The following is a 16,373-nucleotide window of genomic DNA, read 5'->3' as shown; positions in this document are numbered from 1 at the left end:
CCTCTCTCCTGGCTGCTGCTGTGCAGGGTTTGGGTTTTTTTGGGGTTTTTTTTTCCCCTCTTCTTAAATATACGTGCTGCTTTTGGCAGTACTTAGTTGCTGTCTGGGGTTAAACCATGATGATATGTTATCACAGAGGTACTACCACCGTTGCTGATGAGCTTGGCCTTGGCCAGTGGTGGGTCTGTCTTGCAGATTGGCTGTGTTGGACATGGGGGAAGCTTCTGGCAGCTTCTCATCAAGAAGCCACCCCCTATGTCCCCCCACTACCAAAACCTTGCCATGCACACCAAATATAACTGAACAATACTGTGTTTGTGTTTCATGATTTGTTTCAAGCTGAACTTTTCCAATGTCTTTCAGTGGTTTTAATGGAATGTTACTGAGTAGTTTCTGTTAACTTGTGGTTTTTTTCCTTTCCACAGCTGCAAAAAGTAAGAGTGAGGGCAAATCGGTAAGTATTGTTTTCTCATATAAAAAATTTCTATACAGACTCTCTTTGGGTTACGTTGTTTGAGTAACTTTAGCAATGCACAAAAAAAATCATCCTATAAACACACTTTAAAAGTATAAAATAAGGAGTTATTGGCCAACCCACACAAAGCAGCTTATTAAATCTCTGCTAAACATTAGTGTGCTCACCACCCCGATAAAATGTCTGAAGAGCCTTTACTGACTGAGCAGACATTGGTTGGGAGGAGAAGGGTCCCTGGAGCCCATCATGTTACTGAGTTGTCATCATCCACCAACTCTTCCTGAGGACTCTTACCTCTCAGTGTTGGTTTTTCCTCTTGAATCTTTGAACTGTTAATGACACCTGTCTCAGCAACCCTATCTCTGTCTTTACTTTTCTTATTTCACAAGGTTTTACTCGGTAGACTTTCCCCACAGGTTTCTTACAACTTAGTGGTTTCCTCAGCAGCCAAAGTCAAAGTTGTGCCGTGCAGTGGTGTTAGACCTGTGCCTGCCATCCCCAGGGAAGGGGAAGGTTACGGAGAACGTTATAAAACATAACCTGCAGGTTACCTCTTCAGTGGTGGATTCAGTGCTTTCTGGCCAAGAGGCATCACAAGAGAAGATGTTTCAGTAAATGTATAATACACAGAGGTTTAAGAGGACAGTATAGTGCAAAACAAGAACAGTATAGGTCATATATTATCAAGGTACAACTGCATATTCTCTTCTTGCTTGTATTATCTTGGAAAAGTAGAAGGAGGTCTGTTACCTTGTGAAAGACTCTCTGGCTTTCTCCTGCGTGCCCCTGTTTGTGCTCAGCCCTGGCTGTGATGTGCGAATCTCCACCAGTTCAGGAGCACCCAGTAAAAGCCCACCTGTGGCTGCTGTGCTGGCGTGTGAATGCAACACATCTCTGCAAGGCACATAAGCGTTAGTGCCTTAAAACAAAACCCGGCCTTGGTGCAAACTTGTTACCTCTCCAGTTCAGCATGTAACACCACCTACGCAGTAAGCTGTTGGGTGGTGTGATGGTGTAGCACCAGGGAGGTTTGTGAGACCCCCAAGAAGGACAAAAAGGTTTTACACAGAATCACAGAATGTTGGGGATTGGAAGGGACCTCAAAAGATCATCCAGTCCAATCCCCCCGCCGGAGCAGGAAGCTGAGCAAAATGAGCCAAAATGAATACAAATGTGGTCTGATGAGTACTCTCTTTGGGCAGTTGTGCTCTTGGCCCTGGCAAGTGATGGTGCTGCTTTTGTGAAGTTCTGGTGGGGATGAATCCCACCAGCCCCTGGGCCAGGACTGCCCCATCCTTTTTTCTGTAGGTAGGCCAGACATGGGGAAAGCCATCTCCTGCTTCGGATGGGGACATCCTGTCCTCCCCAGCTGGGTTACACTGGCAGAAATCAGCTGCACAGTGTGGGTTACTGTTTTAGGTCCTGACTAAAACAGTAGTTTTAGTTGACTGTTAGGTCAACAACTGCTGAAATCAAAACTTTTTGGGTATATCTAATGGGTGCTGAGCCAAACCTTCATGGTTTGGTTCCCCATCCACCTCCTCAGGAGCACTAATGTTTGTGTGGCTTAGTGATAGTGCATGGACCAGTCTGGGTGGCGTTCTTCTGTATGAACTCCAGTCCACCAAAAGCTGTGTCCAAGTTGGGGCTAGTAATCTAGAGCTCCTGCTATCTTCAGCTGAGGGTAACAGGCACCTTCAAGTGGATTTTGTCTAATTTTGAGATACATATGGATGGTCTCCTTTGGAGATACCTCTTCCTGTGCATGGAGGATGTGATAAATCAAGAGTGACAACTTTCTATTTAGACCTCTGTTTTTGGTTGCTCTAAAGCTAGATGAGTCCCACCAGGCACTCCTCTCAGCTGAAGTCAAATTCTTTCAGTGACGATTCTTTATCAAACCATGGGTAACATGTGCACTATGTACTTGGTTCAGTTGATAACAAAGATCAATGCTGTTCAGGTTGCTTGCACATCCTTGTGTCCCAGTCAGACTGTCAGCAATACTCTCTCCACTCTCTCTTATTTTCTTATTTCTTGCAGTATTTACAAATGAATAAAATGTTTAAATGTGTATCTGTCTCAACTGGAGGTGTTTAGCAGTAGCCTCAGGCTTCCAATTTTAGTATGCTGTGAGGGTTTGGCATGATGGTTTTTCTGTTGGGTTTGGGTTTTTTCAAAGCTGTTGACTATTTGTGTATTTTTGGATACCAGTCAAGGTTACTCTAAGGGTTAGATGCTGCGGACTTCAAATGTGCATAGCGGACCACTTGAAGGTCAAATATAGCATTGCTAAAGATCTTTTGCAAAGGGCAGATAAGAAGTCTGTAGAGCTTTGCGGACCAAGAGGGGAAAGTGAGAATTGACTCTTGGTTCAGGTAAACCAGTATTGTTCCACAGAAGCTCATGCAACCTCCTAACTCCTGAGTACCTACCCACTCCTGCTGCTTCTGTGTTGAGCTTGCTCAAGCTGTGGGCTGCAGTGAGGAATGTTAGTCTGTGTTACACAGCTCTGAGCTCACACTGTCTGTCTCTTGCCTGCAGCCAAGCTGCTTTGGTTACCCCTTGAGCATCTTCTTCATTGTCATCAATGAGTTCTGCGAGCGGTTCTCCTACTATGGCATGCGAGGTACGTTCTGTGTGTCCTCTTGCCTACCATTACGTACCCAGTCCTGACTTTGGTTTGTAATCTGTTGTTTTGCTGTTCTTCCTACAGCGGTGCTCGTTTTGTATTTCAAGTATTTCCTGCAATGGGATGATAACTTGTCTACAGCCATCTACCACACATTCGTTGCTCTGTGCTACCTGACACCGATCCTTGGAGCACTCATTGCGGACTCCTGGCTGGGAAAGTTTAAGTGAGTTCTTCCTGGGAAAACCAAAAATCATGAAAGCTCAGCTGAGCTCAGTGGTACTCAAATAATCTCTAAAGCAGCAGTTTGGAACAGCTTCAGAGCTGGTGTTGGCTGCTCCAGGATTGTTTGTGGTTTTTTCCTCCAAAGCTTGAGGTTTTAATTGATTTGGCTCAACCCTGAAACTCCACTGTGAGTTAACAAATGTTACAGTTCGGCTAATCAGTTAAGGCTAGTAGCCTGCTTTCCAGGCATGATGCATGTTTTTTTTCTCTCATCTGGACAAAACATAAGTGAAACTAAGGAAAAGTATTCACCAAGCTGTGAAAATAGATACTGGAGGTTATAATTGCATCCTTACCTGATGCAGGTGGACAATGAAATTGTGAAATACTGTGTTACCTGGTATTAGCTGAGATTTTTGGAATCTATTCTAAAATATTCTGTAATGTCAGTATTAACTTGACAGCTCAGTGGGAGGCTTTACTGAGTTGCAATTCTTTCTTTAAATGATGAATTCTGGGTTTTTACTGAAGTTGTGATTTTAATAGTATTTACTTTGCCAGAAAAAAAAACCACAATAAAGATTTTATGGAGGGATGTGAATCAGGAACGTTAATTGACTTGTCAAAGGTCTCAAAGAGATTAGAGGTGAAGCTGGCTGGGCAGTCAGTTGGCTGAAGGCTGCACCATCTTCTGCTGTGCTGGCAGCCTCTGGGAGACCAGGGCTCTGACCACTGCCAGGTATGCCTTGGGAGCCAGCCCCATCACAGGAAGCTCAGAGCAAGTAGCTTGACATCTTGCAAATTGCAGCCTGAATATATGTGCACTCACTTGTTCAGAAGGTATGATTTTTAATTTTATTATATCTATTTTGCCCTTTACCTGTTTTATCAGATAAAGCTTTGCAGACCTTGCATCCCTTCTCCTCTGATACTTGTGTACATCAGTGCCACAGCTGCGAGCCCCTGGCCACCAGACCCTTAACAGGAACTCAGGGCTTAAAACTGGAACTTGAAGCTTGACCAGGAAAAAAAAGAAAAAAGAAAAAAATTAAATAATTTTGAGTTTAATGTATAGATGCTCTAAAATACAGCAAGATGTCATGAGGAAGGCATAAACAATAAATCATAAAAAAAATCCATGATGACAACAGGAAGAGGAGGTTACCCAAGCACTGTTAGGCGCTCTTATAGGAGAGACTCAAACCTTACACAGTCCATGTAGTCTGTGCAATGTCGGCCAAGGAGCATGCTGGGACCTGCTCACATATTGTTAGATGTGAAGTTCTTAGGGAAAACAGTACAGAAATAATTTTTATTTTTTTTAATTGGTTACCATCTATGCAGTGCTAATTATGTAAGTGTTTTCTTCACAGCATGTTTATGAGCCTTACAAATGAAAAAGAGAAGTTTCTCTCCTGGTCAGCTCAAGTTTAACTTCAATTGGAAACTTTCTCCCAGGTTGTTCAGCAACTAAAGTAACTATATGGAGGTGCTATTTTTAAAAAAGAAAAAGTTCTAATTTAACTACTAAATATCACTAAATAGCAGATTCACTGTTGCCCCACTTTGTACAGATTTTTGCAATTCTACAGGAAAGAGCATTTTTAAGGTGAGCAGAACTTGGTCAGTAATGTGAGTGATGCTTCCTCTGTCCCTCTTGTGTCAGGGTGCTTCAAACTTGCTGTGAAGATCTCTTGCCGTTGTCAAATAGGTTTGGATTGTCCTAGGTCCTTGAGCCCTGTCCTTCATCGTCATGGGCTGGGTTTGGGACTGCTTCTCCTGCAAACTAGAATTTTAAATAATTTCACATAATTGCATCCTATTTCTCCTGCTTTTCCTCCAAACTGGAAATGTGACTCTGTGCCTGTTGAATGGAGCCTCAACCAAGGAAGTGGATGAATGTGGATTAAACTATAGTCACATACTTAAGCTCCTACAAAGTTAAAATGGAGTATGTTCTTACCTACAAGAAAGAGGAATGGGACCTAAAGGCATGGGGGTGGGGGCTGGTGAGTCTGCAGTATTCCCTTCCTAGGCACCTCCTGGCAGAGGAAAGTCTGTACTCTTCATTGCTGCCCTCACTCTGCTCTGACTTGAAAGATGTTGGTACATTTACAACTGAGAGAAGTGAGGTAATAGAGTTGTTGCTCACAACAGTATTTTGAGAGAGTTTCCATGTTTAAAGAAGACTTTTAATTTTTAAATTTTTTTTTACTTCTTGCAGCTAAAATATAAAAGAACATAGAGAATGTTTAAACAATATTAAAATCCGTGTAAATTGCATACTTCAGTGTTGTAGAGTAGTCCTTTTGAACTTTGGAATATATGGAATATTATAATGGCATTCTCAAGTTGGTCATTAAAAAGGCAACCACTGAAGATATTTAAATATCTCCCATAATTTGTTGATATCTAGAGAATCCATTTGTTGTCTTGCCTTGCTTAATTAAACAAGGCTAGCTATAATAATAGTAATAATAAACAGAATAGAAATATTGTGACAGAGGTATATGGACAGATTTTTACAGTACCTTGTGGTAAGTTGAGTCCCTAACTTGTCATATCTGTTAAGTATACTTCTTTACTAAGCATCTTTGAAATGAGCAGAAGTCTGCATTATCTGTGTGTGTATGTATATGTGTGTAGTTGCATTAACGTAGTTAAAAATGTATCTCCTCTCTTTATAACAGGACCATTGTCTCCTTGTCCGTTGTCTATACGATTGGACAGGCAATCATGTCTGTGAGCTCCATCAATGACCTGACGGATCACAATCGGGATGGCTCTCCCGATAATGTATCGGTGCACATGTGAGTTGCCTTGTACGTGGGTTTTTTACAGGTTGATGAAGGGTGGGACAACTCATGCCTTAAATTTATGCTACTTGCATAAAATCTCTTATGTATGCTTTAAGTAAGAAAGCAAAGTGATTTCTTTTTTTTTTTTCCCCCTTTTTCTCTGTTCTACTTTGTTTCAGTGCTCTGTCCATGATTGGCTTGATCCTCATTGCACTTGGTACTGGTGGGATCAAACCTTGTGTGTCAGCATTTGGTGGAGATCAGTTTGAAGATCATCAGGTAACAATGCCTTTCAGATTTTCAATCATAACAGATACTCTTACTAATCTTTAGCTGTTTATAATATCCTAGTAATATGCATACTTAGACATGTGCGTTACTGTAGTGTTTCCTGAGTAGCTGAAGAAGGAGCTAGATAACTATTTGTATTGAACTAAGCAAACAGAGCTGCTGATTGTTCAATCTGGGCTGATCGACGTGGTTCTGTCTCTTTCTAAACATCATCTTGTTTTTACTGTAGGAAAAACAAAGAACTAGATTCTTCTCTATCTTTTATTTGTCCATTAATGCTGGAAGTCTCCTATCTACTATAATCACCCCAATTCTCAGAGGTAAGGCCGCACATTTGCTTATGAAATAGTTAAACATCAGTAAAGGATGAATGTTGGATTGCAGTCCAGTTAGGTTTAAATGAACAGTCTGTTTTTTTGACACCTTATGGACTTCTCTGGCAAAATAGTCTTCCAGTTCTAATGTGAGGTGAGGTACTGTCAAAAAGAAGGCAGTTTGAGATCTGAATTGCCTTTAAGATCAGAAGCACTAGATCTAAAGAGACATGCTGAAGCCATCAACTTGTATGCCTAGTGCACGTTTTCATTCCATGGAGATACAAATATGGGACCTTTTTCAAGCCTTTAAAACTGTCCCACAAGAAAGAGTTGCCCTGTTTGCTGGGGAGGGGAGGTGAGAGAGAGCCCTCCACTCTGGAAGTGGAGACTATTCTGAAGTGTGCCTGTGCAAGGTACAGAAGCATCTGTGCACGTGGGTACACATTCGCCCATCTGGCAAAGTAAATCATGTTTTTTCTATTATTAAAAGAGAAAGTTATTTTCTCTTCTGCTTATAATGAATAGCGTGATCTTAAACAAAAAGCAAACAATTCACTGATCCATATGTGTATGGATTTTTGTGGCAAGCTGGCACAGGTGGTGCTGTATGGATGTGCTTGGCAGGAGTTTGAGGAAGGCTGTTTTTCTCAAAAGAAAGAAAACAGCATGTGAGTTCTGGAATAACCCTAAAGCACTGGGCTGAAGTGCTTTTTTCAAATCAAACTCTCTAATTCTATTAGAAGAATAGAAATTACCTTTTCTATGTTGAAAAGGGTAATGATTTTATTTAGTCTTTTACTTTTCCCTTTTAGTAGCTATGTCCACACTCTTGAGCATAATTTCAGGATGTATGCATGAAGTTTATAAAGTCAAATCACTGACTACTGCTGGGGGGGGGGGGGGGGGGAGGGGGGGGGGGGAGAGTATGTGTAGTGTTTGAGAATTTTCTCAACAAGCTACACTTATATTACCTACATCTTTGTTTACAAACTTGTCCCAAAACTTTTGTAATCTAGTTCCTTTCTCACCAATAATATGCATTTGACAGTCTAGTAGGATTCTTCACTTCTTAGTGTAAAATTAAATGTAAATCTCACGGGAGAGGCTGAGAGAGCTGGGACTGTGCAGCCTGCAGAAGAGAAGGCTCGGGGGGATCTCATCAATGTATATAAATACCTGAAGGGAGGGTGCAATGGCAGAGCCAGGCTCAGCTCAGTGGTGCCCAGTGACAGGACCAGAGGCAATGGGCACAAACTGAAACATGAGAGGTTCAGATGTCCTCTGAACATCGGGAAACACTTTTTCACTGTGAGGGTGACTGAGCACTGGCACAGGTTGCCCAGGGAGGACGTGGACTCTCCATCCTTGGTGATACTCAAAAACCGTCTGGACACAGCCCTGGGCAACCAGTTCCAGGTGGCCCAGCTTGAGCAGGAGGGTTGGACCAGGTGACATCCAGAGGTCCCTTCCAACCTGAACCATGTTGTGATTTTTTTTTTTTTTTTGTGATACATAAGTCCACTTTTCAATAATGAAAGATAAGTTGGATACTCCACTCTGTCAATAACGTCAGCAGAAATATTGTTTTTCCTCTGAGTTAACAATGAATGCAAAAAACAGAAACTCTGTGTAAAATACTGGCAGAGCTGACTGGGACTTTTACCCAATGTTACTTTGTACTTCAGCTCAAGAGTGTGGCATTCACAGCAAACAGCGATGTTACCCACTAGCTTTTGGAGTTCCTGCTGCCCTCATGGCTGTCGCCTTGGGTAAGTGGAACAGTTTGTCCTGCTGCTTCAGTTATAGACATGATCAAATGATAATGATCTTGGAATAATGAGAAAGTGGTAGAAATCTCCAGGTATCAACCTCTACCAGTACCTGGTTGTTTCTGCAATTTTTGACAAACTTTTTTCTTGAGTGGGGGGAGGGGGTGGGATTAGCCTGAAGCCCTCACTTTTACAGGAGAGACTGATGGGGCTGGGGAGATGCACAAATATACCATTGAATTCTGTATGTTATATAATTTACTGTCTATATTTCTTGGACTACTGGGGTGTATAAATAAGATATTTTGAATGTAGTGTGAGAACTCTGAGAAAATGTAGTTTTTGGAAACTATCTGTAGCCCAGGATAGCATACTGTATAAGGTCATTATCCCTGCATTGGAGAAATGCCCTACTGGTGTGCTCGTATTTCTCAAACACCTACATTTTTACTAGCTGTGCTACAGGTCACTCCCTGAGCCTTCCTCCTGCAGCACAAAGACTAAGAAACTGGGGGGTGGTCAGTATGTACCCCAGTATCCCTCATGGTCCTGGTCCTTCACGGTCCTGACCAGAAACCACCCAGGGTGGACCTCCAGCTACCAGTGACTGCATCTTGCCTGAGCACCCAACCAATCCCAGGGTGGATGGCGGCTGTGGGGCCCATGTCCTGCACCACACGTGGGAGGGTGAGGCTGGGGAACGTGCCTGGGCGTGGGAGCTGAGGACACCTTGGTGAGTCCTGCAGTTCAGGCGGGGCCTCACGTGTCCCTGCGTGACATGAGCTGCAGCATCATGGACTCCTGAAAAGAGTCTGTAAAGCTGTCTTAACCTGGTACAGCAAGACCAGAGCCAACATCCTAAAATGATCCTTGTTTTATTCATTACCTCAATTAAGCTAATGTCCCACTGAGGACTTACCCTAAGATTTTCCAGGTTTAGTCCTTCGTCTTAAATAGAAGCAATCTGCTGGTATTAATTTGATTTCTTTTAATCTATGATAACATGCTGGTAGGCACACTCATTGCTCCTTAGGAGGCTTGTTCCCACCCTGATGTAACTCCTTGACTGTTAAAGCTTCCATACCAAGCTATTATTTGCCACTATTTTCAATTAATCCTGAGTTGCTTTTGGTTTCTGTTCGCATATTGTAGTTGTGTTCGTCATTGGAAGCAGAATGTACAAGAAAGTTCAACCTCAAGGAAATATAATGATTCAAGTTTCCAGATGCATTGGAGTAAGTGCTATTTGTATTCCCAAAAACCCTGGCAGCAATTTTAAAAACTGTTCAGTAAACTTGCCTAGATCAGAAATCTGTCATTAGATTCTGAAGTTTTTTACTTTTTTCCTTACAGAAGGCTTCTTACTGACACCCCTGGGTTTAGACTGCCTTTTTAATCTATAACTTGGTTTAATGTGAAATTATACACAAAGGAAACAAAGTAAGATGTCAGTGATATGTGAAAGCTTATTCTAGCTTCTGGGAATCATTCCTTCCTCATTTGTGCACCTTTATGCAGCCCTGTAGGAAAAGACAAACATGCCTTGACCCGAGACAAGAGTAGAGCTACTGGTATATCTTATCAGCACACACTTGTTGCTCATTAAAAGAATGTTACTTACAGTGCAGAGGTGTATTGATCCCTACTGTATTAGAGAGGTTGGAAGGTTACAAGTCAGTGCAGCCCTGCAAGGAAGGGTGCTAAATCTGCTTGAATAGCACTGCATGTCCCCACTTTGCAGTGACTCAACTTTGAGATCAGGGGATTTTTTTAGTTTATAGGCTGCTTCATTCTTCACGCAGATCTGCCAGCTTCTTGTAGCCCAGGCCATTGCTTGTCTTGCAAGCACTGTCAAAACCAAATCCCTGTAGGTGACTTTAGCCATTGCTTAAAGTGCTTCCCCTCAGGCCCAGCTCAGCTTTGCATGTTATTCCATGCAGAAGGTCTTTGGAGTTCTTCAGGACTATATTGTGAAGGTATGAGGAATATCTACAAGATGCAAATTCTCTTAGTGAAATGTACTCTTACAGCTCTTCAGCTCTGGAAACCTGTGTTTCCAGAGCTGGAAACATTCTTCTATTCATTGTTGTACATAAGTAAGTCTGAAGTAGGCAGGTCTTCCTGTTCCTAACAGCAACCCACATTGAGAGAGACTATTCTGAGCTGTTTGGTTCACCTAATCTCAGATGCACCCTCCACTGGATATGCAGTGTGAGGCCTTAGATGCAATATTCCCTTAGAGCAGTTAACAGAAGTAAGTTACATTTAGCAACCTCTAAACACTAGGAGTATCATCTTTAATGAGAAAACAGCTTATGGCATTTTATAAGTATTTGTAATGATGTTAAACTAAGTTCTGTCTCTCCTCAGTTTGCCATCAAAAACAGGTTTCGGCATCGCAGCAAGGAGTTCCCCAAGAGAGAGCACTGGCTAGACTGGGCGAGTGAGAAGTACGATGTAAGTACTGCGTAAGCACTCCTGTGCCTTCACATCCCCTGACCCTCAGCTTCTCTTCTGGCTGCTCTGATCCATTGCCTCAAACACTGGGCAAATAGTTTTGGGCCTCTCAGTCATTTAGAAGCTAATGATCTGGGCAAACCTCAGAGCTCCCCTGGGATTGCGGGTTATCACCCCAGCTCCTGTGGGAGAAAGCAGAGATGTCTGAGGTGATGCTTGATGTGATCGTACGCTGCCCAGGGAAATTCAAGGGAGATGAAGAAAAGACTATTTCCCTTGTTGAACAAATACAAGTACCTATTACTTTTTGAGTTAGTAAAATAGCAAGCATTATCCTTGTCAGCTTTTTGTTTCTCTCAGTATGCTGGTTTCAAACAAAAACATGCTGGTTTAATGAATGCAGAAGGGAAAAATGGGCACGGTGTTAACTCTCATGGTTATTGTGCAGGGCCGTAACACTTGTTTTGGGATCAAACTGCAGAACTGTGCTTAGGAATTTCAGCTGAAGTGGTTAAACACTGCATTCCCCTGGCCTCAGTACAAGCTCCTTACCATGTTTCTCAAAGCCTTGTGTCCCACAGTCCCCAGCCATGTCCCTTGCCTCCTATCCACCCTGCCCTGTTGTCAACAGCAGCACAAACCTTAGCCTGTCCCCTTTATTTTCCTTTTGCCTATATGCATTTTTCATGTGTGAAATGCTTTCCTCAGTCACTCGACATTTAAACACCACCTTCCTAGAAAAATAATGCAGCACTGTACTAAATCTCATGCTGCCATCAGTGTACATGCCAAGAGGCACAGGTCTCTCCGATATCAGTGTCACCTTTAACCACCAGCCCTTCCCACACCCACAAACAGACTTTGTGCTTTTTAACAGAAATCAGCAGAAGTACCCACAACATATAAAGTTTTAAGACATGTGTAGACATTATATAATGTGTCTTTGCCTGTTGCTGTGCTGCAAATAGCAGTCTGCAACTGTCTGGTTTGCTTTGTTGCTTTGTGGTGTGTTTTGGGGGGGTTTGGGGGGTTTTTTGGTGGGTTTTTTTACAAATTTGTCTCATGTAATTCTTCGTTTGCTGCAGAAACGACTGATTGCTCAGACTAAGATGGTGCTGAAGGTGCTTTTCCTTTATATCCCTCTCCCCATGTTCTGGGCGCTTTTTGACCAGCAGGTAAAGTAGAAATTGTTTGGCTTGGCAATTAGAGATGTACCATGTCACTCTATGTACTCTGAGGTCACCAGACATAAAAGGTGCCTATGGGAAGGTGGAAAATAATTCTTTGCTAATTCTTTAACCCGGTTCTAATGCAAAGGTGTATTTACTGAGTCATTTTAGTGCAGGATGTTCTGCAGCCAGGGGAAATTCAGTTTATCTGGACATGCCCAGGACTGATTTGGTGACGGAGGCCTCTCCAAATCTTGTATCAGCCAAAACCCAGAGGATGAAACAGTAATTTAAAGCTTTCTTAGTTCTAATGTTTTTTCCACTGTCAATTGAGATGAAATGTAGGGTCCTAGCATAACTGCTCTGGAGCATCAGGGCTGAGATGACCTGGATGTCAGTTTGCTTAATCACTCAAACTTTGTATAAATACATCACACCTTCAAGCAGAAGTATAAGCCTATAGTTCCCATTTGCTTCATGGACTGAGTGCTCAGGGCTCATGAAAGCAGGCTTTCATAGTTAACTATTGAAGTATGAATTTAGGAGGGTGTCTGAGAGAACCAGAAGCCGAGAGCTTTATCCAAGGCAGACTGTAGGAAGTTTGGTTCAGATTGCCTAGATCGTGCTGCTTTGGCCTAGTACCAGGGAGCTGTAACTATCAGTGTGACCTGTTACAAATAGGTACTCCTGCTATGAAATTCAGCACTAAATACTCATTACATGAGTAATAACTCGTATCTCAGACAGTTAAAGGCTCTCACAAAAGCTGCGGCGATGCGCAGGCTGAACATGCAGCCCTGCAGGACCTGGCTGTAGGCAGGTTTTCTGGGCAGAGCACTCAGGGCAGGGTCAGCCCTGGCTTGGCCGCTCACTTCTGGGCTGTGTAAGGAAGGATGGACACGTCCGTGGTGCTGGGAGCTCAGCTGGGCTCAGGCAGGCACCAGGTGGCTTTGGGTGCTGGGGTGGCTTCTGTGCACAGCACATGGCAGTGCTCTGCGTAGGGTGTCCCTGCCATCTCGCCAGCCCATCTCTGCACCTGAACTATTTTCCACTCTATTTCACAAACTGGTAAATAAAGTGAAATGGGCCATGGGGATCACTTTATTCAACTGTGTACACTGCAGAGTAAGAATACACCTGTGGCAAGCTAGCTTTATTTTTTTATTGTATTGCATGTCTTTCCCAACACTTTAACTAATGGAAACAATTAACTTGCAAGATTGATTTACTGTCGCATTTAACTTTCCCTTCTTTTATTAAGGGGTCAAGATGGACACTACAAGCCACAACAATGGATGGGAATTTTGTAGGTTACTTTTTATTGCTTTTTTTCCTAATTAACATTTACCTTTCAGATCAATTTTATTTGTTGTCATAATATTAAAACCTATTTTATTTTTTTTTCTTCACCAGGGTTCTATTCAGATTCAGCCAGACCAAATGCAGGTACAGTAACTTTCTGTCAGCCAATTCTAAGTACTTCCAAAAGATTTTATATATTTTTATATTTTTTTTAATTGCCTTTCATTAAAAAAGGACTTTAAAAAATACTGAAGTCTTTTCCCTTCTTATGTTCACCTTCAACAGACTGTGAATCCAATCCTGATTGTTATAATGGTCCCAGTTGTAGATGCTGTGGTTTATCCTTTAATAAAGAAATGCAAGATCAATTTTACGTAAGTTGATGTACTCACCTGACTTCAGCAGAGGCTGACTTTAGTGGTTTCTTTAAACTGCTCTTCCAGCCCTCATGTAAGAGGAGCAAGCATTCAGCTAAGGAGAAAAGAGTAATGTATTTAAAATGGGATTAATATTTTAAAGAAACAAAAACAAACTTTAGAATACGGCAAGTTGTGTGTACAGGCGCTACAGACTAGAGGAAGAGAATCTAATAGTGAAGTAACAGTATTTTCCAGTTGAGGGCAAAATCTTTTGATTGCAAGAAAGATGCTGTTTACTGTTTTCCACTTCCCCCAAATCTATCCCCTCTCCCTCACAAAGTATAAGTAGAAATACAACATACATCCTTAGCATGTGTCATATTTGGGGCTTAAAACCACCTGAGACAAGATGTATTTCCTCTTCAATCCTAGTGAGGAGTCTGGATCACTGGATATGGCTAAGTAGAGCTTCAGAGGGCATTACACGTTATTTTTCATGTTGCTAATAAAGTGGGATAGCACTTCCAATTAGGAGAGGCAGAAGAAAATACAGTTCTTAAAAACAGTTTTCACAGGGCTAAGATGCAATGCTATTTTTCCATCTAGTTATGAAATCTGTGGGCATGTGCTGTGCTGGAAACACTGTCATTCATTTGTAGACACTCTGCATCTGACAAATGGTGCCATAAATAAAATATCTACCTTAAATTTACCCCTACAGCTTGCTTCAATGTCTGTAGATGTCTCCTACTTCAACTTATTTCCCTGACTTTTTTTTGTTCAATATTATTTTGTTTTAAACATAGCAATATAGACAAAAGTTGTTGCTCCTTTATAAAAGGCATAACTCCTTGTCTTTTTGTTGTTTTGAAGCTGACAAGCATACTGGATTGGTTTTTTTCCTTCCTGCAGATCAGACTTTTCCAGAAACCTAATAATTATGTTCAGTCACTGTTTGAGCCCAGCACATGCAGTGTAACAGGTTATTAAGATGCTGCAGGAAAGATGTATTTCCCAATAGTGTCACTATGAATTGAGGCACCCAACTCAGCACAACACTTTCTGTAACACCATCAGCCCTTCAAATGGTGATAATGTGCTAGTTGTGGCTATTTGAGTTTTCTGCCATGGAAAGAAAACAACTAACAGCTGAAACTTTAAATTAATATTTGTCTTAAAACTCACGGCTGTGTTTTGTTGCTGTACCAGGCCCCTGAGGAAGATCACTGTTGGTATGTTCCTCGCATCCATGGCTTTTGTTGCTGCTGCCATTTTGCAAGCTCAAATAGACGTAAGTTCAGCTGCATGCAAGTATTTACTATTAATATTTAGTTGCTAATCCAGAACAAAGTGTGTTTAAGGTAAAAATGAGCCAAGACTCCTAAACTTGGAACCAAGCATATGAGCACAGGAGCAGAGGGAGGGGATAATATTATGCTAATCACACTATTGCAATATACTTTAATAAAATTAACTAGCTATGAACACCATCCTGAAAAAAAATCTCGTCTGCCATTAATGTAAATCGCACATTAAAGGCAACCTCACATCTTCAAACTGAGATTAAAAGCTGAAAACCAGAGATTTGTTTGGCCTACCACGTGAGGTGCTTTGTTTCTCTGGTCTCTTCTGATATTTAGACTGAAGGTGAAGTGTGACAGTCTGGGAAGCATCATCACAGCTGGGCAAAGACGATACCTGTTTAGGACAGGATTCGTCACACCACTAATTTTCCTGGCCCCAAAGGGTGGTGTCATGCCTGCACCAGATGAAGGTTTCCCCTGTAGCTGGGGCATGAGCAACACCTCTGGGAGGTGATCCCTTGGATCTCAAGATCTGGATAGCTATCCAGAGGTGCCCACCTGTCTTCATGAGCTATCAAGACAAGACGCTCAACTCTTAAGTAGCTTTAGTTAGGAATGAGGAATTCTCTCCTTTATGCCTGGGTTCATCAGCTAAATAAAATTTATATTGAAGTCTGCCTCTTGAAGTTGGAAGTGAAGTGTCTGGCCTTCAGCTGGTATAGTCACGTACAGGCTGTCTTCCTGAATGCCCTGTTCAGAAGGCCAGAGCTGTGCACACACACATACCAGCACTGGGCAGAAGTTTCATCAAAGCTGGTAGCTTCCTAGACAAGAATCTCCTGCAGAAAGGTAAAGATGGACCTTGTTTTGTTGTGTGATGTACCTAAAGATATTGAAGTGGACAAAAGTATGGGAAGAGAGGAAAGGTTGAGGCAGAACTAAAACAGACCCAACTCATGCTGCTCTTAATGCTCTGAGAGCAGAAACTATTTACTGTTAGATCTGGTGGGAAATGGAGTCTCCAGAAGTTCAGTTTCTCTGGGCTATCACACCAGGCAGTGCCCATATATGCTTCTTTCCAGTTCAGCAGCACCAGTGCTGGAGTAGAATGAGTTGGAACATGGTACAAAGAAATTCAGGAACCCAGGCAGCCATAAGATGTGGGAAAAGCCTGTTCCTTGAACTGCAGGTTGGCCTTGGTAGTGGCAGCATGCTGCAGGACATGATCGAAGAGGAACCACATGTGGCCATGGAGGCATTGTTGTGGATGAGAGA

At 42.2% G+C, this 16,373-nt stretch overlaps 1 protein-coding gene across 1 annotated transcript; it reads left to right on the top strand.

The window, feature by feature from the left end:
* Positions 1-425: 425 nt before the first annotated feature.
* Positions 426-15,101, top strand: SLC15A1 (solute carrier family 15 member 1; the record flags this gene model as incomplete). Its single annotated transcript, XM_010174432.2, has 14 exons — positions 426-463; positions 3,020-3,104; positions 3,192-3,333; positions 6,023-6,142; positions 6,310-6,409; positions 6,651-6,741; positions 8,424-8,507; positions 9,660-9,742; positions 10,878-10,964; positions 12,050-12,139; positions 13,395-13,439; positions 13,547-13,579; positions 13,721-13,809; positions 15,004-15,101. Coding segments are annotated over 14 exons (1,185 nt in total), but the record flags the coding sequence as incomplete, so codon positions are not given.
* Between the last annotated feature and the right edge of the window lie 1,272 nt (positions 15,102-16,373).

Source organism: Antrostomus carolinensis, unplaced genomic scaffold (assembly GCF_000700745.2).
Source record: "Antrostomus carolinensis isolate BGI_N321 unplaced genomic scaffold, ASM70074v2 scaffold15658, whole genome shotgun sequence".
Taxonomy (NCBI): Eukaryota; Metazoa; Chordata; class Aves; order Caprimulgiformes; family Caprimulgidae; genus Antrostomus; species Antrostomus carolinensis.
Note: the sequence above shows the minus strand (reverse complement) of the source record. Positions and strands in the feature narration are given on the sequence as shown.